The sequence below is a fragment of the Podarcis erhardii genome, assembly GCF_964252035.2.
Source record: "Podarcis erhardii genome assembly, chromosome: 8".
Classification (NCBI taxonomy): domain Eukaryota; kingdom Metazoa; phylum Chordata; class Lepidosauria; order Squamata; family Lacertidae; genus Podarcis; species Podarcis erhardii.
Window position 1 is genome coordinate 46143294 of NC_138499.1, and position 27805 is coordinate 46171098.

Sequence of the window (27805 nt, forward strand, 5' to 3'; positions counted from 1 at the left end):
GTGGTGCTTCAGGTTAAGAACAGTTTCAGGTTAAGAACGGACCTCCGGAACGAATTAAGTACTTAACCTGAGGTACCACTGTACCTTTATTGTCATTGTACAACCTTAACATTATAAACCATGAGAGTAGATCCGCCCCAGGTTATATCTTCCATTTGAGCTCTTCCATTTCTAATATGACCCATCTGTTCTGTATTGTTGCTGTTGTCTTAAAGGCTAGTGGGTGACAAAATGTCTTAACTTCCCTGACATGTATGAAATATAGGCTGCTTGAATCTTTTCTTCATATCTGATCAATATTACTTCAAGAACTGAACCAATTACAGTTTATTGCATTATAATGAGCTGTGCAGCAAGATTACAGATAGGTAGCCGTGTTGGTCTGCCATAGTCAAAACAAAACAAATTCCTTCCAGTAGCACCTTAAAGACCAACTAAGTCAGTTCTTGGTATGAGCTTTCGTGTGCATGCACACTTCTTCAGATACTTGGTATGAGCTTTCGTGTGCAGCAAGATGCTTGACTCAGAAGTCACAGGCTTTGGGAATATACTTGAAAAGAAGGCTATTGTCCCATCCTCACTTTAACTAAATCTCCACGGGGTAGGCTAGTAGTAACTGTACTTGCAGCCTTTTATACCTCTCAGGTGAAAATAGTCATCCTTCCCAGGCTCTAGCTGAGGTTTTCAAGTAAGCATTACTTCTGTTTACTATCAGTCAAGTATCACAGAACAAATAGCAGAGTAGTCATCTTCAAAACTCCTGGCCTCCTGAGATACTTAAAACCATTAAGGATGTATTGTTCAGCATTAAAGCTGCTTAGTAATGCTTATTATTGTTTGTCATGCAGCAACACATGGCAAATTCAGCTATTGCTGAGGTGATAGACTCCATTTTTGTTTTGTTTTTAAGAGTTCAAGATTTTTTGGGTGGAAGCCATATTGGGTAGTACTGGAACATGGAGTCCTCTCCTGGTACCAAAAACAGTAAGTGTGAAACTGAGCATCTCTCTAAAGCCTTTTGAATGTATAATATTGATACCATCTGCTTTTGAAACATGATTTTGAAATTGTTGAAAAGTTGAACTCTCTTTACCTATACATAAATTGAATAAGATTATAATATAAGATTATAATTTTATCATTCCATGTATTTGAAGAATGTGGTTTTTATTTATATTATGATGGATTGACTTGTATTACAAGGAAGACTACCTTTGCATTTGTTTTCAGCTCTCTGAACACTCTTCATGTGTAAATATAATGGGCAGTATTTTATTATTGGTCTTAAGTCCACTGAGTTCAGTGGGTTTATTCCAGGTACGACTCAGTCAAATACCACCCAATCACATTCTACTATAAAGAAATTCTGCATCACTCCAAAACCTTTTGGTGGCTGTAATACTGATGATGATAATGATTAATGATTTGTTCTGCCTTCTTTTGAAGGGCTGATATTGGGAACAGTAATCGCCGCCAAGGATGCAAGCACTTAACACAAGCCATTTGCACAGTAAGCAAACTGGGGAACTCAGAAATATCTGTTATGATTGTGGACAGAATGGGCTAGTGTGTTAGGCTTAGGTATGGAATATCCAGGTTCAGATACCCAAGCAACAGAGCAAGCATTTTTAGCCAAGGTTGTTCTGTTTTTATTTTTGGTGTTATGGTATTGTTGTTGTTGTCTAGTCGTTTAGTCGTGTCCGACTCCTCGCGACCCCATGGACCAGAGCACGCCAGGCACTTCTGTCTTCCACTGTCTCCCACAGTTTGGTCAAACTCATGCTGGTAGCATCGAGAACACTGTCCAACCATCTCGTCCTCTGTCGTCCCCTTCTCCTTGTGCCCTCCATCTTTCCCAACATCAGGGTCTTTTCCAGGGAGTCTTCTCTTCTCATGAGGTGGCCAAAGTACTGGAGCCTCAGCTTCAGGATCTGTCCTTCCAGTGAGCACTCAGGGCTGATTTCCTTAAGGATGGATAGGTTTGATCTTCTTGCAGTCCATGGGACTCTCAAGAGTCTCCTCCAGCACCATAATTCAAAAGCATCAACTCTTCAGCGATCAGCCTTCTTTATGGTCCAGCTTTCACTTCCATACATCACTACTGGGAAAACCATGGCTTTAACTATACGGACCTTTATTAGCAAGGTGATGTCTCTACTTTTTAAGATGCTGCCTAGGTTTGTCATTGCTTTTCTCCCAAGAAGCAGGCGTCTTTTAATTTCGTGGCTGCTGTCACCATCTGCAGTGATCATGGAGCCGTTATGGTATTATCTGGTTCTTATTTGTGAGCCACTTTTGAGGCATAGATATTTTAAACAGCTGAGGAGAATTACGTATCCTCTACTTATGGCACATGATATTTCCTCCCATTCCTTAGAAAAATCTACTAGAATTCTACATGTTCGGGCTTTGTGTTCCAGGGCATTCCTTTTTTTAGGGTATCATTTTTTAAATCAACCTAGCTTCTAAAAAGGCTAACAGTCAGGTAACAAGCAGTACAACTTATAGTTTTGCAACATGCCCTATGCACAGTAATAAACTTATAAAAATAAATTACTGCGTAAAATGCACAGATCAGCTTAAACTTATTATGAGTAGGGGTAAAGAACAATGACCTCCAAGTGGGACTCAGAATTCATAGCCAAATATATTTTTGAATACAGTCACACAATGCCAAGGCTGTGATTAAAAAGCAGAATTACAACAAAGGGGTTGCAAACGCTGCAGGAAAATGAAGACTCTGCACTGTGATTTGTACAGTATGCAAAACTAAGCAAGTTGGCATATCTGCTGTTTTGCATTCTTCTTTTGTTAGTTACAGGGCGGGGGAAAGAACAACAGAGAACATAGAATGCTCTGCCCTTTGGTTACTGGAAGTATTGCTGGACCTCACCTTGACTCCACAAACCCTGACATTTGCCCATAACATGTTCAAACCTATCCTTAACAGTCATGATTATTAAAACCTTCAACGGGGTTTTCAACAGGGAACTGTCTGCTTTTAATGAAAGGGCTGTGTTGTTTTCATTGTAATCATCTATATGTTTTTAATGTATCTTCTATTGAGGTTTAACTGTTTTATTAATGATTGGGTGTGGTTTTTTTTTTATCTCTGTTTTTAGCTGTTCTTGTTTTATTTGTAAGCCACCTTGAGTCCCTGTCAGGGAAAAATGCGGGTTAGAAGTAAAGACATAATAATAGTAATCTGATTTTTATTTTAAAATGAGATTCTCAGAATGATGTTGTTGGGGTTTTTTTGCACCAAATTTTCTCTGAAAGAATGAAGTGGGCATGGATTTAACGAGATACAAATACACCAACTGAATTATCTCTGACAAAACTCATTTTGCTTGATAGTTTGCTATTCTTTTTTTTCAGTTAGAGAGCTTTAAGTGAACAAGGTCCAGACAAACTAGGGATGTTGGATTTGACCTGTAAATTTTTCAATAACTTAGTGACTTTTGCAGATGGAACTTGTATAGGAAGCACTGTGCAGTTTGCTAACCTTCTGTTTCTGACCTGCTGTCTCTGCTTCCAATTGAAGGTAAAAAGTACAGACGGCAACTTCTTCTCAATCAAATGCTTTGATAATACGGTTCACAGTTTTAAAGTTCCCAAGACCAATCAACAGTCAAGAGAGGTAAGTATTTCTTTAACCAATACTTGGTAACTTGCGGATTCTTGCCAAGAACAAAACCACTGCTTGCCTAAATGTCGTTGGATAGGAATCTTTAGGGGCTGAATTTATTGAGTTATTGTAATGCCACACTAAATTATCTTATTGCTATGATGAATGGTGCTGTGTAGTTGTAGCTTTGTCTACTCCTCGTGCTTCACAGGGAAAGCAAGGCAATAACTAAACTGAATTCTTCTCACTCTGCCTGAAAATTTCCCTTCCTTCGCTGCAACTTCCTTAGCTAATCAGACTAGGGAAGGCTGACATTAAAGGCACCCCATGTCCACAGTGCTCCATGCAGGGTCAAACCCAACTTTTCATGAAATGCCTATGAGAAATGACAGGGACAAATAAAACAAGTGTTTATGCTCTTATATATATTAATTCATATACTATTTGTGCCCCATAAGCTTTAATTAAAAAATACCTTACTAGATGCTTGCCTGTTGGTCTTTAACAAAGATCCCCTCCCCCTCAAGATCAGTCTTTTTTTAAAAAAAAGTCTTATCATACCACTTCCTTCCTTCATTGCTATCTAATTTTTGCCACCCCATCTTTGTCACCTCTGTTGGTAAGCTCTCAAGATAAGAGCCGTGATGATTTGTGTGGACTATACCCTATTAAAAATTAAAAAGTACCAAATACTGCTTTCTGCTGAAACCTCCCCCCTTTTTTCCCTTTCCTTTTTTTCGCAGAACTGGGTACAGGCAATAGAAGACCATTCAGCATACAGCACACACTATTGTACTCAGGAACAACTGAGCGATGAAGAAGAGGAGGATGACACACTATCAGTTGCTGAGTTACAAGCTTCCCTCAAAGTAAGAAAAAGCTTCTGTACATCATGCTACGTAGAAGTCTTCTTGACTCTCTGAATTTCTGGATAACTTTTTCCCTAGGGCCTTTCCTCTAGAATACACCAATACGAGGTGCCCTGGTCTGTGCAACTAAGGTTTAAAGGTGTACACAATAGAACTTAAAAGGTCTGTAAAGGAATCTCTCTCCTTTTGCTTTCTCCCTCCCTCACACATGCTAGGTTTTATCTTTAAGCCACTCTCTTGCATTTTGAGCTGCCATTTTCCTTTGTTCTGTATGAGAACAACAACGGGTTGAATTTCCTTGCTTTTGCAGCCAGATTTGGGGATGAGGCACAGATCTGGGGATTCTAGCGTATGCACTTCCAGTATTTTGAATTCCTGGAACAAGCTCTTCAGCTTCCCACTCCCGTCACTCCTATCAAGCTCAGAGAGATGCAGACCTTGTTGATATAGGGCTTCTTTTGATTTCTGCTACAAGTGCTGCTACTATTTCCTCATTTTTCATTTATTAACATTATTCCTATTGTAGCCCAGCATTCAGCTAAATAGTCTTGGCATGAGATGTACAAAAGAGCATGCAGTTCATGATAACCGTTAAGTTAAAAACCACTTCCTGAAGAAGTGAGACATTTACAGATAATGCCACACATTTTAATTTCCTTTGGATTTGGGGGGGGGGGGCACCAGAGACTTGTGGTATATTGGTAATACTTTAAGTTAGAAATATAGAAACAGACACTACATGGCAAATAAATACTCCTAAAACAGCAGTAAAACAGCTCATCTTGCATCCGACTCCTAAGGTGCTTCACTTTACAATTCACATCTGTTAGTACTGTATATCCAACAAAGTAGTTCTGTTAGTTCAAGGATTTCTGGCCGTACATTGGAACTTCTCCTCCCTCTTCTTTAAAACAACTTCACATATACATGTATATATACATGTATGTCCTAGGTCTGAAGGTCTTCATGGCACTACTTAAAATAGTGTGTAGAATATACAGTGATACCTCGGGTTACATACGCTTCAGGTTACATACGCTTCAGGTTACACACTCCGCTAACCAAGAAACAGTGCTTCAGGTTAAGAACTTTGCTTCAGGATAAGAACAGAAATCGTGCTCTGGTGGCGCAGTGGCAGCAGAGGGCCCCATTAGCTAAAGTGGTGCTTCAGGTTAAGAACAGTTTCAGGTTAAGAACAGACCTCCGGAACTAATTAAGTACTTAACTACAGTGGTACCCCGCAAGACGAATGCCTCGCAAGACGAAAAACTCGCTAGACGAAAGAGTTTTCTGTCTTTTGAGTCATTCCGCAAGACGAATTTCCCTATGGGCTTGCTTCGCAAGACGAAACGTCTTGCGAGTTCTTGCGACTTTTTTTCCTTTTTCTTAAAGCCGCTAAGCCGCTAATAGCCGCTAAGCCGTTAATAGCCACTAAGCCGCTAATAGCCGCTAAGCCGCTAATGGGCTTGCTTCGCAAGATGAAAAAAACCGCTAGACGAAGAGACTCGCGGAACGGATTAATTTCGTCTTGCGAGGCACCACTGTATATCAGCTTCTTCTACTGTGGTTTTTTTTAGAACTAGCTATTGGGCAGATATAGTTCTTCTGAACACTTTCCTGCCTTCCTTTAAGTTGTTTAATAAGAAAGTAATTAACTTTTCTTGGATACTAAACAAGAAAAAACAGTCACTTTAAGTTACATTCATTTAAGTCATTAACTGGATGTAATTCACTTCTAAAGCAACTTTAATACAGTCTATGTAGCCATGTGACACTCAAAACAGGATGCTGTCCAAAGTAACACCTTCTCATTTACTGGAGGGAGCGGGGAGAGGGTTTTACTACTTCAAGCCAGAAGAGGGAGCTCATCTGTTTTGTTTAAATATTTCTGAAGACCTGCGTAGGTATTTTTTTAAAACAACAACAGTATTTAAAGATTATTTGAAAACCTCTGATTATAAGGAAACAGTTCTAGCATAAGAAAAAAAGTTCAGTAATTGATTTTCATTACAGTCATAAGGTAAATAAGTCTAACAAAATGCACAGTTGCAGTGCTAGTAATTTTTTTATCCTAAGAATAATTTGATTATGCATATCTCAACTCTTATCTTGCATACAAATATACACTTCCTGTGGGAAGGGAGATTATTGGTTTGTTGTTGATATGCTTTTTACTATGTATTTTGTGGTTTATAGTAATTTTATGTTGTGAACCGTCCTGAGATCTATAGATGAAAGGTGGTATACTAATAGTAAAGGTAAAGGTAAAGGGACCCCTGACCGTTAGGTCCAGTCACGGACGACTCTGGGGTTGCGGCGCTCATCTCACTTTATTGGCCGAGGGAGCCGGCATACAGCTTCCGGGTCATGTGGCCAGCATGACTAAGCTGCTTCTGGCGAACCAGAGCAGCACATGGAAACGCCGTTTACCTTCCCGCTGGAGCGGTACCTATTTACCGTATTTACTTGCATATTGATGTGCTTTCGAACTGCTAGGTTGGCGGGAGCTGGGACCGAGCAACGGGAGCTCACCCTATTGCAAGGGATTCGAACTGTCGACCTTCTGATCGGCAAGCTCTAGGCTCTGTGGTTTAGAACACAGCGCCACCCGCGTCCCATATACTAATAGTACTAATTTGGAAAAGCAATTGACGATTTTTGAAAATTGGATGGCCAATTAGGGTTGTAATTAGATTAAATTTCTCCAGTATTTTAAAACTTCTTAATGAACTTCATGAGTTTGGTCATCCCTAAATACTGACAAAACTTTGTTTGAAACTGGATGGAAGGTCTTGGTTTAGTAGCACCAACAAAAACCCTGGAGGAAAGAAATGAATGATATGAGTCCCCAGTGGTGCAATGGTTCAATGTTTCTGACTGTTAACCACTACACATGCCAAACTAATACCTCTTTGGCTTCTTACAGCTTTGCCTCTCTCTATGCAAAACATGTTCATGTCTTGGCTTGTTTTACTACATTCTCTTAGATTAATTTTAAGCTACTTTATTTCCTGTAATCATCCTATACTATCCATACTTCATCCCAATTTCCTTTCTTTATACTGTACAGATCTTCCAAGGGGCATACCTGGGAACATAACTACAGCATGTGCAGAACTCTAAATAGGCCCAGTACATGCTGTACTGTTGCAGATAGTTTCTGGAGAAACCTTACAGCACATTGCTCATTTCAGGGCAACTAGTGAATAATTCTCCTTAGTCTAACTTGCTTTATCAGTGCCTTAAAAATTTATGCTGTGAAATTTGAGCACCAGCTGTGTCACCTTGAAAACAATTGTACTTCTGGAAACTAGAGGACGTACCTTCAGCCATAGAGGGCTTTAGTTCGGAAATTCATGTCATGTTTGTTCTTTTTCTGTCCCAGTATGATGGTGCTTCCAATGGAATAAACTATAGCTCAGAATCAGCAATAGCCATTATTAAACACTGAGTGTGGGTGAGCAATGTGGCAAACTCAGGATTCATTTATTGGCTTATTAACAGGGTGATCCTATGTATGTCTGCTTAAAATTAAGTCTGAGATTAATGGGACGTATATCTGGATTTCAGCCTAACTGAAGCTAACCGTGCAAAGGACAGTATACATACTGGGGGAAACCTATACATTTCAGTATGTTGTTGGATTCCAACTCCCACTAGACTCAGCCAGCATGGCAAATGGTCAAAGATGGTGAGAAGTGTAAGGCCATGGTTCCTTCCCCCTAACTTAAGATAGACAAATAGGTATAATACTTCCTTGGATCAACCTATAATAATGTTATGTGGGTGCCTTGATTCCCCTGAATTCCTCAGTGCCAGATTCCCCTAAATATCTGATAGGTGTTAGAATTTCATCAAGCCTCCTGAATCCCTGGATCCAGCAGGGATTCAGTTGCCAGAATTGCCAGGCCAGCCTGATAATGGCCGCTAAGTATGAGTTGTTAACTTAACCAAGATGGTAAATAAACCATATATTATAAAGACACCACAATCTCTGCTGTGCCTGGACCCATGGAATCTACTCTGCTGCAAAGATTGAGGTGGCATGTAACAATATATCCAGAAGGGTGTGCAAGCCTCTGAATTATAGTAAACTGCATATCCTATTACGTTTGAGTAAATTGCTTATGCCACTGTGTTTGCCCATTAAGAAGTCCTTTCACCTATTTTATCTCTTTATGGCCAAGGTAAAACTCATAAATAGCAAAGAAAGTTAGGAGAATTGCTTCTGAAATTAATGGGTAGCCATTTTTTAAAATGAGCTGCTATGGCTCTTGGATGTCCTTTATATTGTGACACTTTAGAAATAAAACCATACATTTAAAAAATGCTGGATTAACACTTGTAGATAACATTATTTTTTTGCAAAATTTCACATGTAAATAATATGAGCAGCTGCTCTCTTTTTGAAATAGAGGGCCGAAGTAGATGAGAATTGGAAATCTGTAATCAGATCTCCATCCCTTTGTTTTTGAAACAAGCAACTGCAATGAAGGTACACCTGAATTTGGACTGTGGAACGGTGAGGGGACACTTGACATTTCCCCAGTGTAAATCCCCGCCAAAGCTGATATTTGTCTCCTTAGGGAAAAGTCATGGTTCCTCCATGGCTGCTGTCTTTTCTGCTTCTCTTTCTTCTTTTCTTTTCTTAAAAAGGTACCTTTAGTTTAGAGATCTGTGGTGGCATCTCTCATATGTCACCTAGTTTGGCACCAAGTTTTATAATGATGTAGGTCATGTTTAATTGGAAAGAAACTCTTTAAGATTTGTTATTCTGAAAGTGTAAATATCTGTTTCCTCTCCACAGGTTGCACAGTCATGGCAACAAAGACTTGATAAAGAGATTTCTGGATTCCTCACCGTAATTAGGTCATGTGACACTTCTCAAGGTGACTTGTTTTCGTTCATAATAAGGAACTCTCTTGTTGCTTTGAAACACTTTCCAAGCTGATCCGCAAGAACAGCCTTAACTAGTTTCTCAGTAAATATGGGACCACCCCTGTTCTGTCTGACCAGATGTCTCAATCAGGCCTTAGTAATGGATGCAAAGTTAGCTGATCTCATACCCAGCATAATTTTTGCTCTTTTGTGTCCTGATGTTTGCAAGTAATTTAACTCACACATTTTGATACAGTTTAATATCTATTTTTCAAAAGGTTAACTTCCACTTTCTGTGTGTCCCTCAATATGCACAGAGAGGGGGCAGGTTGGTTTAGATGCAAGCAGCGACCATTTTGCGTGCGTTTGATTGGTGTGCGACCACTGGTGTGCAAGCCATTTTTGGCCCTGAAAGGGGCCCGGGCAGAAGGGATCAGACTTACTTGCACTTTGCCGATGAGCACAATGAGCTGGAATGCAACCCCCTCGCAAACGGGGAGTTGCCTCTACTGTGTGAAATTAGAGCATTTATTTTAAGAAAGTAAACCTGACAAGTATTTTAGTACTCATGTTTCATAAAATTGTGCGCATTTAAGCTGCAAAACCTTCTTCGGCAAGGCAGTATCTAATGCATTTTTAGAAATGAAGAATTCACTGGGGACAGCAGCCTTCTCAACTTTATCATTCTGGAGTTCTCTTGCCAAAACACCTGAACTTTCTGCAATGCTGTTAGAATAGCACTTCATCTTACAAAATTCTTATACAGGCCTATAGTGTTCAGATGTTTCTAACTTCTATTGCTCTCAGACTGTCAAAATTTTGTGCAACATTTGTAAATGAAGAACAGGAGGATACAAGATTTTAGAAGTTGTGGTAGCTGACTCAGAAACACAAATTTGGGGTTATGTGGTAATGTGCCATTCAATTGGTATGAAGGAAATGTTACTGTTCAGATATTCCCACGGGCTTGTCCAACAGCAGTCGTACTGTGGCCCATCAAAAGCACTGTCTTGGTTTGTCCTCCTGTCTTGTGATCATAAATTTCATAGTACATTGTACTTCCTCCTAGCTAAGACCTGTGGGTTTTATTACAGCAGAAAGTAATTAAATGTTCTTTAATTAGACATTCCTTTTTCTCAAGTCAAAGATATCAAGTGTATCCTATATAAGAATGGCTGATGGATGAAAGTTCCGGGTCATGCTTCTGTGAGACTGTTTTAATAATAAACTTTGTTGGTTACACGAGCTAAAACAACAACAAAAGGTGGGGTGGAATAAATCAGTAACATATATATTACCTGCCCTTCTTCTAAAGGAATGCCTACTTCATTTCTCAAGAAAGCTGAAGGGGTTTCTGAAACATCAAGAGAAACTTGTGAAGCGCTGAGCAATTGTCTCAAACTCTTCACTAAGCAAGAAGGGGTAAGTATTTCTATATGACATACTCTCTGTGAATCAAAACAATGGCAAGTATCTATAGAAGAACAACATAAGAACATCATTTGGATGGGATCTTTTCTGTCCTTTGCAGCCTGGAGTTCTGATTGCTGAGCAATATTCCCTATTGGTTTGGACATTTAAGATCTTCAAATATTTAATGCAATGTCACTTAAGTTCATAGCCTGAGAAAACATCTGAAGTGTTCTCACAAATAACAAATGCAGTTTCAGCAGAGAGACATTGATATTAGAACTCTAGAACACTGGTCAAGTTGATAAAAAGAAAGAAAGATTAGAAGTGGAAGAAATATTGGGTGGAATGTGCAGTCTGCTTCCAGGAAGAAGCAAAAACAAAAGATCGCGGCTCCTTAAGGTTATAGTGTAAGCTTTCATAGATGAGTCAGCTTCCTCAAATGCATGAAGGTTGGCAGGTATATGTATACGTGGGGGAGGGGAGGTGGTGGAATTGTAAGCACTGGGGTCAAATGCCAATGAAATGCAAAAAAGAAAACTCAAAAGACAACTGAATTAAAGCTTAAATGTATGCAAGATCAGCACAGTCAATATTCATAATGGCAGAACCATAAGCCCACAACTTGTGCACATTTAACTTGGCAATTTATTTATTTGCTTAAAATAAAAAGGGGTGGGAAGGGGGCAGGTTCTGGGAATACCGACTTTGGCAATCCCATCCACCATTGAACCCAATGGGTTCATGCCAGAATGTAATACCCACATTGTATACTTTGTAACTGGAGATCACAATCAACCTACATTAGCTCTGTTAACATGTTGGGGAATAGGAAACCCTTGTCTGTATTTAAGTCCACATAGAATATATTGAAGATAGATTCAGAAGTTTCATGATGGAATTTTCTATTTAATGTTGCTTTGTTCAGGAGGGGACTTTCAGATCAGCAGTAGAGTACTCTGGGAGATTGAAGTGTTCTCCCACTGATTTTTTTTTTAAATGTCATTATTTCTGTTACATCTGTATTCATATAGACCTGCTTGTCTTGTGTAGAATGCAGAAGGCATTGCTGGCAAGTAGATGGCAACTAAACTGGAAGATGAACATTAGCCTTGATGTGGCTAATGTTAGGTCCTGTAGTGGTATTACCAGAGGAAATGGGGACAGAATTGACATTGGGTTAGACTATGTTTATAATCTGCAGGATAGCTTTGTTCTCACTGCAGCTAGATTCAGTTGTCAAAAATCCTGTCTGTTTTAGACCAAAATAAGGCTCTTCCCAAGATGGTTCAAGTTCCACAAAGCCAGCAGTTTCAAAACTAATGCAGACATGACTCATTATTGGTAAAGATGCTGTGCAACATCACAAATTGTGCATACTTTCAAATTAGCCTCCACATACCCCCACTTTTCCTTAAGTCTTTCCAGCCCAAATACAGATGAGGATGAAGTACTTGGGACCAGCAAATATGTTCCATGTTGTGCTGGTCCTTAATGTGTTGCTAGAGGAATCCTCCTTTGACTTTCCATGTGCCTGTTGTTGCTTATGTCCAAAACCAGCAGTATGGGTTCTTTTAGTACAGTACTCTTTACAATCCTTATGCTGGCTTGTCACTGAGTTTTTTTGTGATGCACTATAGTAGGGGTCGGTAAGGTTTACCGGCCATGGACGGATCACTCCCAGAGATCATCCATGGGCCAGACTGGTGCAGTGCAACGCTGGAAATCGTGCCTGCACATGTCCGCGGTGCTGGAAATTGCTTCTGTGCATGCCCAGACACCAAAAATTGTGCCTGTGCAGAAGCAATTTTGGTGTCTGGACATGCGCAGATGCGATTTCCAGTACCTGCGCAGACGCAGTTTCTGGCGCCGCTTGGCAAGTCCCCACACCGCGCTGCGCCATTTTAGCCCAGTGCGCGGGGGACTCGCCAAGCGGGTGGCTCGGTTCGGGGGTGGCTCGTGGGCCAGTAAAACGGTCTTCATGGGCTGCATCCAGCCCATGGGTCACACGTTGCCGACCCCTGCACTACAGTAAGACTGAATAACATGAGAGGTCCAAGTTTCTTATTCTGGATTTGAAACTCCAGCATGAATGAAAGAAAAATATTCACTATCCTATGACTTCAACAGTGGATACGTTGCAAAATGTTTAAGGATATTTCGGAACCTGAAATGCTTGTTGGGGATAAAACAGGTTGAGTGGTGGTGTGCTGCAACAGAACAGAAGTGAGATTTAACCCCTTAGGTTGAATCACATGACAAGGGCTTAAATTACTAATGTGCTTACATAAATCCACTGCTTATTATAAATTAATTAAGCTCATGGGAAGACAAATAAAGCTACAGTGTAGCCATTTGTTTTCAAGGTAAATTGTTTTCAAGGATAATTGGGTGCATTATAGAATGTTGAGCTGTATTATACGGCATTGTAAACTTGCAAAAGCTCGCCGTTAATCTGTATAAAGTTATGGCTGAATTTAAAACGTTTTTATGGTGGTAGATGTGAGTTCAGCTTTGTTTTTCCTTTAGCAAGTTGTATTGCAAATGAGGAAGCTTGAGCTGACCGTGACTCGCAGCACCAGTTACATGACAATGCAGCCCATACAGTGAAGCCATTGTAGGCTCTGCAAAAATAGTCTTGAATAGTGAAAATCTGAGCATATGTTCTTCTCCTGTTACACTTGAGATAGGAAAAAGTGTTGGAGGAGGGAAGGATTTGGCAAGTTTAAACTTCACAAATAATGGCTAAAAATGCACCTGTGATTACTTAATGCAGCTAAGTAATTATTCATTTGGACTGTGTTCTTAAGTAATGAATATTACTTAAAGTGAACATTGAGATAGCTGTGTATGGGATTTTTGCCAGGAAGGTGAGGGATAAAACCGGAATGCAATGAAGTACTGGTTTAGAAACAGACTTAAGCAGCACTCCAAAGCCAAGCATCCCAAACAAAAACTTTCCTCAACAAGACTGATATTCAGAGGTTCCCACCGAATAGTCACAGCCATTTGAAACCTGGGAGAGCTGCTACCTTCTCAGTGCTGAGTGCTGAGCTAGGCTGACCAATGGCCTGATTTGGTATAATGCAGCTTCCTGTTATTAACCACTGTTTAACTTTTGCTGCAAGTTGCAAGATGATTTTACCCATACTATATATGTGTTTGTGTGCCTCTTTTCCCCATTGACTGGGGAAAGAAAGTTTCTTATTCTGGATTTGGAACTCCAAAGTTCTGAAATGCCCTCCAGGAAAAGAATGTGTAACAAAAACTTCCCTTTCTCTAGCAATTAAGGTGGAGTCAATTTTTGAAAAATTGGGGAATGCAGGGTGGTGGTTGTGGTTGTTGAAAAAGGAGTATTATTCTGTGTGGGATATGAGCACTAAGCCTTGAAGAACGATGGCATAAATCTGTAGAGAGTGTGGAGGCTTCATTTGCTGTTTGTTAAGCTTAAATGAATTGTTTTCCTGCTTGAAAATATTTACAGTGGTACCTCGGGTTACAGACGCCACTAACCCAGAAATAGTACCTTCGGTTAAGAACTTTGCTTCAGGATGAGAACAGAAATCGCGTGGCAGCGGCAGCAGGAGGCCCCATTAGCTAAAGTGGTACCTCAGGTTAAGAACAGTTTCAGGTTAAGAACGGACCTCCAGAACAAATTAAGTTCTTAACCCGAGGTACCACTCTATTGTAGATCCCCAGAGTGATCTTGGGATAGTTATCTGGATCAGGACTGCAGCATGGGGAGAGGCAATCTTGCTCCAATGGAAACTTCTCCCTACCACTGCTATGCAAATCTGCAGGACCACAGTAGGGGGCCAAAGGGATTAGCCCATTGACCCCACTCCAGAGAAGGCCCCCTCATGTTGACATTTCTGCAGTAAAAATCACACTCAAAAGCAAACAATCTGATTAATGCCATAGTTCAGACCTTAGCATTGCATATACTAAAGTGCAACACTAAATATAGCTGTTATGGTCAGGGTCAGAATAAAAGCTGTATAGTACTGGGTTATAAAATGTGTAGGGTCCCTTTGTACCTAACCCAGTTTCTGCCATCCATGCCCATTAACAAATGTACTGAGATCAGATGGGCACCTGTCCCTGATTCTTTCTTTTTATTAAAATAGTTTCAGAGGACATTTTTTGGGGGAAAGAATGTACTAGCTTATGAAGCTTGTTGCTGAGTGCTCCATGGGACTCCACTTGTGAAATAAATCTATTAATGTGTCGGTGATGGTTGCACCGTTTTGTATTCTGTTTCGCAAAATGAATGGAAAATTAAAATTCTGAACGAAATGTGAGATACTCATTTACATTCCCCCCCCCCCCGAATGTGGTTCAGATTACAGGGATATTTAACATCCAGCTAGGTCATTCAGGCTGCAGTCTTAAACTCGTTTAATAGGAGCCGTTGAACAAAGTCGGACTTATTTGCAAGTAAATACATTTAAGATTGTGCTTAGAGGGGAGGGCTGCTAGGTTTCATAGCACTGTTTGTAGGCCAAGCCTAGGCTCATTTAGTTATTCTTCAGTGGTGTAGCCGTCACATAATGTTTTGTTGGGTGGTGATTCTGGGGTTAATCTTCATCATTTAGGCATTGTTTGATTCCCATTCCAACATAACCATCCAGGGGTCCTTTACCTTTACCTGCTAGACTGTATGGGAAGTATCTATGCCAGTACAATGTATTTTGGGGGGTGGGGTGAGGGGGAGCAGGAGTGTTTTGTGTGTGGTCCAATAATCCATGTGGGATTCAAATGTTGTCTCACCTGTATGGAATTCTCAAAAAGTGTGTATGTTTTGTTTGTCTTTCTTTCTTTTTGCTGCAGCAGTAGCCATACCACACACACAAAATATTGGAATTGTGGTTTTCCACACTGCTTTCTGAAGACCTTATTTCTTTTGATTTTTTTCATTTTAAAAACCTCAGCATATAACTGCTTTTTTTGGGGGGGGGTGCAGCTATGTTTACCAGTTTAATTGACAGGCAGGACTTAAAGTGGCCCAGCATTTTCTGGCCTTAAGGTAAAAGAATGAGAAGTTTCACAGTTGGATTTTTGCCTGTCCCGGAACTGTGAGGAATAGTTCTACAAAAATGGCTGGCTTCAAGTTGGTATAACAAATAAAGTAACTAAAAATCCATCTCCACCCCACTGCCTTTTGAATTGCGTGTTGTGGTTAAAGGTGGGGCAAGACACACTTTCTTGTCTGTCCTGTCTGTCCTGAACTTCAGAAGACTCAAACCTGTGCATATTTACGCGTGCAGGAAGAAGTATGTCCCCCTGCGTTCAAAGGGACTTAAAACTTCGAATAGACATGGTTAGGATTGCACTTTTAAATCCTCCTTAATTCAGTGGGGCTTAATCTCAGGTAAACGGGATTAGAACCGCAGTAGTATTCCTTGGCAAGCCCTCTTCTTGACCAAAGTTGCACTTAGGCTTCAACCGTAATGCGTGTCTTTGTGGAAGAGAGAAATATTTTCGCAGCAAGCAGGATGCCTCCGTGTGGCTTGCTGCACACATGCTCCCCTTCCCCCTCTTTAGGACCCAGCAGGAACTAGAGTCAGTACTTGGGTTAACGGGTTTGCAGCTCCGGCGAAGGCTTGGCTCCCCTTTCCTTTGCAGCGTCCTGAAGTGCGCGCGGGGCGGGCGGAGGAGCGGCTTCCGTTTCTCCTCCACCATCCCTCTCCGACTCCCTCTCCGCGTCTGACTTGGCCAACTCCAGGAGGCGCGGGGACCGCGTGGGGGCGCCCCAATTTGGCCCTCCAGAAGCCGACGAGCAGCGCTTCTGAGTCAAGGGCTTTCTTCCTTTGCTTGCTGCTTGCAGTAGCCGGTGCAGGGAAAGCGCCGGCGTCCTAATTAAGCTGGTGCTGCGCCTGCTTGCTTGTATCTCCGCTATCCTTGGTTGTTGTTGTTGTTGTTGTTGTTGGGCCGGGACGTCTCTTGAAAGCCTTCCCTGCTCGCGAGCTGCGAGCCTGCAAACTGCCCCCGGGGGTGGGGGGAACCCGCTTGGCTCTCGCGATAAGCCCTGCAGAGGCGTTGGTGCAGTTGCAATAGCGGCGCCGATTTGGAGAGCGGACTAGAAAAACGAGAAGGTGACTGAGGCGGCGGCAGCAGCAGCAGCAGCAGCAGCAGCGGAGACCTTGCAGGGCTGCGCGCGAGGTCAACAATGCCCTGGTGACAGAGGCGGGAGGAGAGGACTCCGGCTGGGCAGCTTGCAACGCAAGACGACCTTTGCCAGCAGCTCCTAGGATTCACCGTGTGTGTGTGTCAAGGTGTGGAGCACAACGAACGAGCTGGAACGGTAGGTTTCTCGGGGCATGCAGGTCTTGTGTGTGTGTTTTTCTTTGGCATTACGTATCTGTGGGGAAATATTCTTGAGGAAGAGATGGAAGGTGCAAGGGCAAGAGGGACTGATCTGGGATTCTGGCACCATGGGAAGGACTTGCTGCCAGGCTTTGCCGCTCTACTAGGCTCAAAATCTATTCCATCATCCCCTGACCCTGGTAGCTTGTGCTATAAAGCTGAAAAGTTTGTAGTTTCTGGTGCTTTGTTTTCTGATGCTGAAAGTTTAATGGCTTCCTTCTGACATTGGAATGCATTCCTCTTCGCTGTGTCAATGAGCCTTTAAAAATGCCTATGTGTTAAAACATAAGTCAGTTCTCAGAACTGAGTTCTGGACATTTTTTTAGTAGTGGGGGCTCCTTAAAAATAAATAAATTGAAGCTTAAGTAGAGGATGCAAGTAAAATTATAGTTTGTGGTATTACTTCACTGACAGCATTGCTTTTATAGTTTCATAGAAGTTGGTATTGTTGTATTTCAGTCTTTGCAAACTCCAAAGCGATATTCAATATTGACATTGAGGCGTTTTCAGCCATATCACTATAGTAGCACATAGATACAGGTAAGCTTCCTGTCAGGTGTGTGTTCTGCAGAACAAAGGATATGCTTTGGCTTTAAAATGCAGTACATACAGATCTTAATCTTAATTTGAAGGTATGAAATGAGGACACTGAAACTAAAACTGACTAATTTACTTGAAGTCTGAGACGTGAGTGAAATTCAGTAGTAATCTAACAAACTGCTATGCCCTTGGAAGTTAAGCCCTATTGGTTTTCAGGGTTCTTACAAATAAATGTATTTAAAATTGAAGTTAATTTTTTTATAACTTAATTCTGTTTATTCCTTTGTGGGAAGCATCTTACTTCTTAAAAGAGTGATGCTTGGCTGGCTTTATTATTTGCTGCAGTGCTTCTACTTAATCCACAGTTTTCTGGAAACTATCGCGCCATCTGCAATGTACGTTTAAATTACTGTAGCATTGTACCACTTTAGACAGTCATGGCTTCCCCCAAAGAATTCTGGGGGGCTACCTACTGAAGCATTTTTGTTTGAAGGTTGGTCTAGTGGTGGTTGTGTTAATGATAGTTAAATAGAACCTCCAGGTTCTGAGACAGTCTACCTTTTTGTATCTCTTGGTGTTGGGTAAACAGCAGGTGAGGGATGTCACCTTTAGGCTAGTGGCAGGTTGCAAAATCAGGCTGTGGGAAAAAGCTTGCTTGATTAAATGGACCTTTATGTCTCTTCTTATGTTGCAGGGGACTGCTGTCTTACACCCACTTTTACTCATGCTGAGTTTCCTACATGGGTATCGCTTCGGTGTAGGAAATTATGACATACACAGCATGGGTGAATGGGGGTGAAAAGCGGTGCTGATGTACAATGGACCCTGTGGGAACTATGGGTATTTGGCCCGCCATTCACTGGGTACTGCTAGATCTGAGTGGCAGCTTACCTAAACCCATTAACCCCTTCTCCTCCACTGTAACCAAGCTTAAGAAGGTGTAGCTATATTTGTTCCCATTCATCCCTTGCTACCATCCCAACTACAGTTTTTAATTGTAAGGTCCTTGTGGGCAGAGACAACTCATTCTTGCTTTCTGTTTTCTCCCCTCTTTCTGATATTTTTTTTCTTTTTCTTATGCAACACTGGAAAACACAGGGTAGCAAAGTTCTATGCAAAGATGAACTTGCTCCAAACTTTAAACATTACAACAATGCCGCCTACGATTATGTTAGCCCATCCCTCATTCTTCTAGAACGAAAGGCTGTTATTTATTGGCTACTTGAAGGTCCCATAAGAGACTTCAAGCACTTATAAAGGGAAATCTCAAGTGCAACTGCAAATATCTAGCTTACCTCATCTGAACTGCAGACCATTAAAAAAAATATTTCGAAGGAAAACAGGGTGATGGATTAATCCCTAGAATGTTGATCTTTCCCAATTTATTGTGGCCCTTAGGGGATTTATTTCCAGCTCCAAATAGTATGAGTATTGTGTGTTGTGCAGATGTCTCTTCATGACACTTGGCACACTCCCTGGAAAGATGTGGAAGTGTATAAGCCTTGCTTATGTGTTACAGGGCTGGCCCTACTCCAAATGGCACCCAGGGCGAGGAATATTTCAGTTCCCACCCATTTGCTGGGTTTTTGAAACCCTTTTTGTGCATTGTATTTGCAGCCCTTTTCATGGTTTTGATGCACAAGTTGCATACTGTGTATGATTTGTTCTTGTTAGACAAGATGGTGCATTTGTGCATATGGATCCTATCACAATCATGCCCACACTGTTCACTGAATGAGACTGTTGAAAGGCTTCCTACAAATAAAAGGCATCTGTTAGTACAGCCCTGGCCATGCAGCTCAATGTCCCCAGCTTTGCAAGTGAATATGTAGTTTTCAGCTGTTGAGTGGATCATTCAGTGAATAGCCTGGAGCCCAGGTGATTGTGTGCTCTGGCTGGCAGCAGCTCTCCAGTCTTTCAAGTTAATGTGTTTTCTAATCCTGCTACTTGAGATCTTTTAACTGGATCTTTAAAAAGACCTGCTGCCAAGAGCATACTCACAATCTTACATCCAAATTCATGAGATCCAGAATGTTGCTGTTCCTGCTTCCTTCAGTCCAGATGGCGATAAGATAAAGTGCAGAATGCAAATTATAATGTAAGGCAGTGGAATTTGCTCCAGTTTGTTACTATTTGACATAGAAATTTGCACCAAGATTTTGTAACTCTTCCAGGGTACATGGTAATTCTTAATTAAATTTTGTTCTGAATTTTATTATATATATGGTATACCCCCCCCCCGGGGTCAGTTCTTTTCCCTTACCATTTTTGACCAAAGTGTGCACTACAAACAGGAAAAACATACTTTTTCTGTGGACCCAAGCATATGACCATGTGGGAAAATAAGTGATATTTAGGAATCTAAAGCGCCACTTTTTTCAGCACCAAATTAATCAATTAATAGGTTTATGTTGATACTTGAAACAACTTGGTGATAGATCAAGGCCCTCTGTTTAAAGTTGGCAAAAAATATTCAATTGCAGGGTAGTATTCCTCTCCTTACAGAAGGCCCTTCGCTCCAGAGGGGGCTTCCATTAACACCAGACAGAGGGGGAGATGTACTTTCCCTCTTTCTCTCTGCGATGACTTCACTTTCCTTCTACACCCCTCCAAAATATGTTCCAGAGAATTAGGGAACCTCTTTGGAACAGCCATAGGAAGTGGTACTGGGAGCTGTCATTTGGTACAACCCATATTTTATGTGCACCAGTACCAATTGGTACTGGTGGTTCAGGTTACTTCAGCATAAACAATAATACTTTTAGCTGCCCTTAAAGACACAATGTTAAATAGAAAACTATAATTTTAAGGGTTAATTCACTTTAAATGACTCTGTAATGACTATGAGCAGTCTTTCAGTCATGGAAGTTTATTTGGGTGGAGGATAATATTAAATTGGGCATTGCCTCCCTAGTTTCAGCCTCGTGTTCAAAGTTGTAGCTGCTTCTTTAACTTCTCATACTAAGTTTCATCAGTATTGCACATATATCTCTATTTCGCTGCTGTAGATATGAAACATGTGAAGTACCATATACAGAGATACAGGGCTTCAAATAAATCAGACTTGGCCTGTATGATGGGCACAATCCTGCCATTCTGCTCATACAGCTGTTCTTACAATATATTAGGGACAGAAAGAGGGATATGGAGGGTGCCAACATGGAAACGGGCCTTTTCTGAGGTGATACCTCATTTGTGGAATGGTCTCCTCAATGATGCTTGCCTGGTGCTTTCATTACATATATTTAGGCACCAGATGAAAGCTTTTCTCTTTAACCAGGCGTTTTGCTGATTAACATTCTGTGACCTTTTAAATGTGTCTGTGGAAGAGGGTGTTATTGGTTTATTTTGCTTTGGTTTTACTATGTATTTTGTGTTTTCATTTTGTATTTTTATGTTGTGAACTGCCCTGTGATCTTCAGATGAAGGGTTGTATACACATTTAATAAATGGATGAATGAATGTACCGTCAATTTTCCTTTAATTCCACAATAGACTTCATACGGTGAGCCTGTCTTGTATAACACTCAAGGAAAACACTGCTGCAAAGAATGGCCTGATTTATGAACGTTCTAATTTGAATCTGCTGGGCCTTCTCTGTAGTGGCACTCTGTTTATGGAACTCCCTCCCTCCTCTTGGAGGTGCATAGAGTGCCTTTGTTAGTGGAATTTCACTGTTGTCTTTAACACCCATCTTTTCACCTAGGCCTTGGGGTAAATTAGGTTGGTGGGTGACACCAGTTATCGTTGACATACTGTGCTGCTGCAGAAAAACAGTGCTTTTATGGTAATTGGTTTTGTCACTGTTGTAAAATTTATTTTTGTTTAATGTGAATAATGCAAACCTCCCTGGAATCCTGATGAAAGGCAGTATAGAAATATAGCATTGTAAATAAATCATTGTAAAGGAATTTGAAACAGAGTCACCACTATAGACCACAATGTATTAGAAGACTGATAATGCCAGAAGGCTTTCTGAGGGATCCTAGGCCAATCATTTTTTGGTTTAAAAGTCAGTACCAATATGTTAAATAAACCGGGAAAGAAACTGCCTGTCAGTGGAGCTCAGTAATAATGACATAATATACTTAGAGTTGCCAATAGCTAAGGAGCTGCATTCAGGACTAACTGAACTTCATAGAATCATAGACTTAGAAGAGCCTGTTGTGTTACCCCCAAGCTAATACTAGCAGTTCCATGAATTATACAAAAGTTGCATTAACTGATTAGTAGGAAACTTGCTTTGTCTTTCATGGCGCCTTCAGTTTTAGTTGCCAATTTTTGCTTCGACAAATTCTTTTTGTAAGCTTTCCTATTCTGTGACACATTAAAATGGTGAGACAAAACTTCATGGCAAGTGCAGAAGTTCCCTGGTCATCTTAATCCACTTCTCTGAGCTTGTTGACATGGTTTAGTTAGCAAACTGGAGCCTATTCTTGAAATAGCCTTGAGTTTCACGTTCTTGGGAGAGATGAGATTTTATTCATACATGTTTCTACTTATAGGTGAGGAATCTGAAACTGGAGCATGAGCAAGAGAAAAACAAGATCTTATCTGAAGCTCTAGAAACACTAGCTACTGAACACCATGAATTAGAGCAGTCACTGGTCAAAGGGTCACCACCTCTGAGCATCTTTAGTGAGGAACAGTTCTATGATGCTGTTTCAGGTAAGTGTGTGACATAGAAAACTAAAATGTTAGGGTTTATTTTCTTTAAAAGACCAGGGTCAAGGGTGTGTGTGTATTTGTGTGTTTATGTATAAACATATGCATATATACACACACCTTGACTTCTCAGAGTAATGAACAGAAGCAAAGGACTATCCTGTCACAAGTAGTTTGCAGTATAAATTTTGACTGGCTAGGAAGAATATGTTGAAAGGGGCAAAAGTAGCAAGATTTGGGTGCGAACAGCTGTAACTGGATTTGGAGTAATGAATTGTTTACTCTATAAGTAGCAGGTATGTAAATCTTGGTTTATATACAATAGAGCTCAATTTTTATAAGAGCCACGGTCACTCCTAGCCTGGCTGCTTTTTGCCATCTGTCTCTTGCCTTTCCATCTACAGACAAGGACAAGCTAATGAAAAAGGAATTTAGATCATGATTCATAAACAAAAATGTGGTTGGTGCAGGCTCAGGAGAAGTAACACTTTAAAAACCCATGTTCAGTGTCTGAAAACAGATTAAAACATAATACACACAATTTCTAGCTTGCCTGACCAAAATGCATTAGATTAAATTGAATTGCACTGTTGTGAGGAGAAATGTGCTGTAATAAACTAGGTGTTCAAATAGGTTTCTGCTACTGAAACCATTCAGCTGGCTAGGATTTCAGGGTCATCTTAGAATGGACAAGTAGTTGTCTTGACCATGTATAATGTGTCCTCTGCAGAAAATAAGAACCAGACCTCTTTTTTGATTCCTATTTTTGGATAATGACTGAAGGAAAAAGTCTGTTCTCTGAGAATGAGGGTACAATGTGGGTTGGAATCCTCATGCTGATCAATTGAGTGGAAGGCATAAATGAAACTGAACACAGTTTCCCTTTTGTAAACTTTATTAAGCTACCAAAGGATTTGAGAGGTTTTGCCACCATCAAAACCCCTCACCAAGGTCAAGAAATGCTGGAGAGAATGCGTGGTTTGGCTAGCTTGCTTAAGAACCTTCTGTGTTTTACTTCTCCACAGGCAGTGAGAAAATGTCGTTAAACAGGAGGCTATGGTCTGCCTAGTAGCCATTTCTCTTGTTGATGATTGTTTCTCAGCATTAAATTGTCTTGTGAAAATTATTTATCAAAGGCCTTTCACGGAACCTGAAATACAACACAGCTGCTCCTAATGTGTGCATGCATACCATAAGTGTCTTCTGATATGTAGAAATATAACACAGACAAATTTAGTGAATGTGCCAGAAGGTAAAATCTACCAAAACTTAAGGAAACCATTCTGGTGGAAGAACAGGGTTGTCTGGGATATAGGTTATTATTGTTATTTATACCCTGCCCATCTGACTGGGTTGTTAGGATGCATATAGATGTTAATATAAAAGTCTAAGCCAGAATTTGTGCACTTGTATCCTAACAGAACATCTAAAGCTCCTCTGGTAAAACTACATAGTCTGATATGATTTGTGCCTCTCTTGCGGGGGGGGGGAGTGGGGGCTTGGACTCCATCTGAGTGCTGCTGTTTCAAGGGAATGTAATTTCTCATTTGTTTGTGAAGTTTGATAACATGATCAAATTTGAATACTGCACCAAGTCGTCGGTTACTGAAATGCAATTATTCAGGAATATTACAGTTGCTTGAACCAAAGAAAATAACTGGGTGGGAATAAGGACAGTTCCCTTGTATGAAAGCAAAAAAATAAAATAAAAAATAAGCTTGGCTTTAAGAGAGAGGAGAAATGTAGGCTATTTGTTTTCACTTGAAACTGTGTATTATGGGCCTTGTAAGCTGCAGTTTTAATTAATTGCTGTAAGACTTTACAATTGGCAGGTCACCTGGAACCATACAAATCCTTTGTTTTACGGACTTAACTAAATTAATACGTTTGCCTTGTTATGCTGTCCTTCTGTAAGTGGATAGGAAGAGTCTGTTTACAATCTTATATCCACGATAGCAAACTCTTTTGAAAAGTAAAGCTCCCTGTCAACTTGGGATGTCTGTGAGGAGATCAGGAATTATGCAACCCTAAGGTCTCTTGTATTACCTGAATGGTTTCCTGTGCACCATAATTAACCTGTAAAGCTTCACTTGTGCCTTACAGAACAGCTTGCTCAGCAGTTAGTTGCCTTTAAAAAAAAAGTCTGCATGTTTGGTATAATAGGACTTACCTAGTAAACACCTAGCTAGCTGATACCTGCACCACATAAGTATTAAAATGTAGTAAGACAACTCTCCTGTACATTTTGGTATCTAACACTAGGAATAACTGACTGTAAAGGGAAGGTTATGAGCCAGTTTCATGATCTGAAGAATCTGCTTCCATCCTGACTTCCATGTCTCCAAGTATCTTGGACTGTTAATATCCATACATAAAAAACAACCAATATATTCCAGCTCTTGAAATTTTGCATTGCCATCTATGCAAACATAGTGTTTGCTTTGATCAGATTTGTTTATAGCACAAACTGTAAACATTTATGCAAAAGGTCTGTGTGCTGTCCTCAATTCCTTTTCTGGGATAGAAAGTAAGTGGATTTTGCCAGACACTGGAAGAAAAAACACACCCTCAGTCTCTAGGGAAAATATGTTCTATGAAGCCTAGGATTGTTGGTGGTGGGTTCTAAGCTCTTTAGATAGCACCTCCTTCTCCCTATAGCTGGTAAAAGTACAAATAATGTGTTTAAAATAGCAAATGCAAAAGTGTGGGTGTGGGTGTGTGCGCACACACACACACACACACACACACACACACAAATATATATATATATACCGGGATACATATACACACACACAGTTGGTGAGATTTTGTACTCCACATTTAAAAATAGAGTTCCACTGGCCCTGAATAGCATTGCCTAGTTGGCTTTGCTACCCATTTGGGTGAAGGGAGGTCATGGAACTTGAAGTAATGTGTAGATGCAGCTGATAACGGAAATCCTGGGCATCTGCCAGATGGTTATGATTCAGAGAAATGCCGATCCTTGTTGAGTGTATTTCAAAGGATTGTTATGTGTGTAACCAATACGAATGCACATTGTGCTCATTTACCATGTTTACCATAGTTGGTAAGAAAAAATGTTTTGCTTTCCTCATTGGGTTGGACTTGCTGGTGAGTATATTTGCTTTAATGTGTCCTGCTGTGTTTCGCTATGTTTTTATCCTTTATTGTTGGGGCATATTAGTTTGAAAAATCTTGATGTACACTTAAAAAAAAAAAAAAAACACCTCAGGAGAATACCTGGTGTTAAATTTAACTAGTAGTGCAGGAATTAAACAACACACCTAGAGGAAAAGGCTGGAATCTCGTATTAAAACTATGAAACAAAGAGTTGTGTAGGATCTGATTCCAATAAGTATGGTTAAAGGATAGGCTAATATTGCACCTGTAACGGGCCTAAGTTTAGGAGTTAGTAAGATGTTTTGCTGGTACCCTGTACTTGTCTGTCCCTGCTCACATTCCCATCTTTGTATAATCCTTGGCGCTGAACAATTTGCTCACCCATGTTCTTTCAGAGACTCAGTCTCTCCTTGTACTAAGTTTTCACTGGACAAATGCTGTCATCAGTACACCATAGGCTACTTAAGTTTCATTACGCTGTGCAAAGGAGGTGTCCATTAGCCTGCGAAAGGCTAGCCTGAAGTGTGTCTCATTTGGCGTTCATCTGTCTTACAGATACAGAATCCGAAAAATCATTGAGTGGATTTGAAACTGTGACAACTTACTCATTAGAAGACAGTGTGGATTCTAGTGACACTATAACGTCTGACATGTCTGGAGAAAAGACCTGTAAAACTGGAGAGACTCTGTCAAATGGCATCAAAAAACACAGGTAGGATTTTTGTCTAGAGAGGCTGCAACCTTTATTGCTGTGCTAGGAAAAAAACACCCCAAATGTGGTATCTATAAAAGATACTTGGGGATACTTCTGCCTTTCCCCTTGAACAGTGGTGGAACAGAAGTTCATTAATATGAGATCATCTTTTTTGTTGTTAACGTTTTTTTAAAAAGTGAGGTACGTTGATGTGACTACACCATGTTGCAAATGAAATACATGAATTCTTAACAATGCATGTTTCTGGCTCATTTAAATTTGTCTCACTGACATCAATACTGGTCTCTTGTTTCTTCATGTTTTTTTAATGTGGGTCTCTTGCTGCTTTTAAAAAAAAGTTTCCAGTTACTTGATCGCCTTTGCATTATCATTCATTCAATGCTAGTATTGGCCAGATATTTCAATATGTTTTTGCAAACAAAAAACATCAAAAGCAAGAGGTCATATTGAAGACAAATGTCACACATCTTCTGCTTCATCTGTTCTTAACTTTTTTACATGTAAAAGGAGGACAATAGATCCCCTGTGACATGTAACAAATACTGCACCTTATTTCTCAGGTTTCAATGCAGAGAGAATTTAATATGTGCACATTTATTTTTTACTTCCACTGTTTCACTATCACTGTTTCACTAACACTAGATGGTGACCTTATTTTATTTGCTGAGGACAAATTCAAGAGAGAGAGTTTGGTTTAAATACGTTTCACTCTCATATGTATCAACATTTCCATGCTTGCCTCTTGGCTCAATTTAATGCATTCTGATCACCACAAAATGGCACCATGGCTTGTGTGCAGAATGAAACCTGTCATGTCTTCACCCACAATCATTGTAGGACTGTAGAAATATTTCAGAATTTCTAGGCACAATGAAATTTAAACGAATAAGCAGTCAAAATTCCACACACAACCCAGATTGACTCTGTTTAATAAATGATAACCAACACTCCCCACTTCATCTCCCAGGCCCCTTTTCACGTTAGATAGGATAGTCCTGTTAATGCAGTTTGCACAGTGTTCATTCCGTGGAGAAAGGAAGGATTAGGGTCCTTTATCAAATGATTTTTTGCTAGGCAGCAAACATAAGCTCAAAGCAGCTCTAACTATAGGAAACAATCTGCAATTTGGCAGCTTTCCACAATGCTTGTTGTAAAACTCTATTACCAAAATGGTAAACAAGAGGTGACAAGAGCCGCCAAGCTCTTATTTGTTCCTCAGTCCCCTGGCATTTCTCTTCTTTCCACTACAGATGTCTCTCATTAGGCTTTTTGGTCACTATTTTTTTTTTTTTTACATCTGTATAATTTTGCCCCCATACCCTTATTCAGCAATAATTATGTCTTTTGCTGTTTTTTTAATGGACTTTTTGGTAGTGTTTTAAAAATGTAGCTAGGGCGTATTCTTTTTTAACTTTCCAGCTCACATCTCTTTGTGAACTATATTGCAATATCTGACCTGTCATCTGGCGCTATTTAGGGAATTGGTGTCTGCAAATACTGTATATTGATGCAGATTCTCAGAGCTCTGTGGGAAAAACAAACTAAATTTTGCCTTGGAGCAAACTTCCTCAGGGGATAAAGCTGTTCAGTTGTCTTGGGATTCTTGTACTGTTT

The 27805-nt window shown here is 40.3% G+C and overlaps 1 protein-coding gene across 5 annotated transcripts in view; it reads left to right on the forward strand.

The window, feature by feature from the left end:
- The window catches only part of OSBPL1A (oxysterol binding protein like 1A), a 156214-nt gene that overhangs the window by 102422 nt on the left and 25987 nt on the right, over positions 1 to 27805 (forward strand). For all 5 annotated transcript variants that reach the window (XM_081873629.1, XM_081873626.1, XM_081873628.1 and 2 more), the window contains 8 exons: positions 911 to 984; positions 1447 to 1510; positions 3545 to 3640; positions 4372 to 4497; positions 9305 to 9386; positions 10691 to 10797; positions 22197 to 22359; positions 26032 to 26188. In XM_081873629.1, the coding sequence (XP_081729755.1) occupies positions 911 to 984; positions 1447 to 1510; positions 3545 to 3640; positions 4372 to 4497; positions 9305 to 9386; positions 10691 to 10797; positions 22197 to 22359; positions 26032 to 26188 (869 nt within the window). The remainder of the gene's footprint in view (positions 1 to 910; positions 985 to 1446; positions 1511 to 3544; positions 3641 to 4371; positions 4498 to 9304; positions 9387 to 10690; positions 10798 to 22196; positions 22360 to 26031; positions 26189 to 27805) is intronic.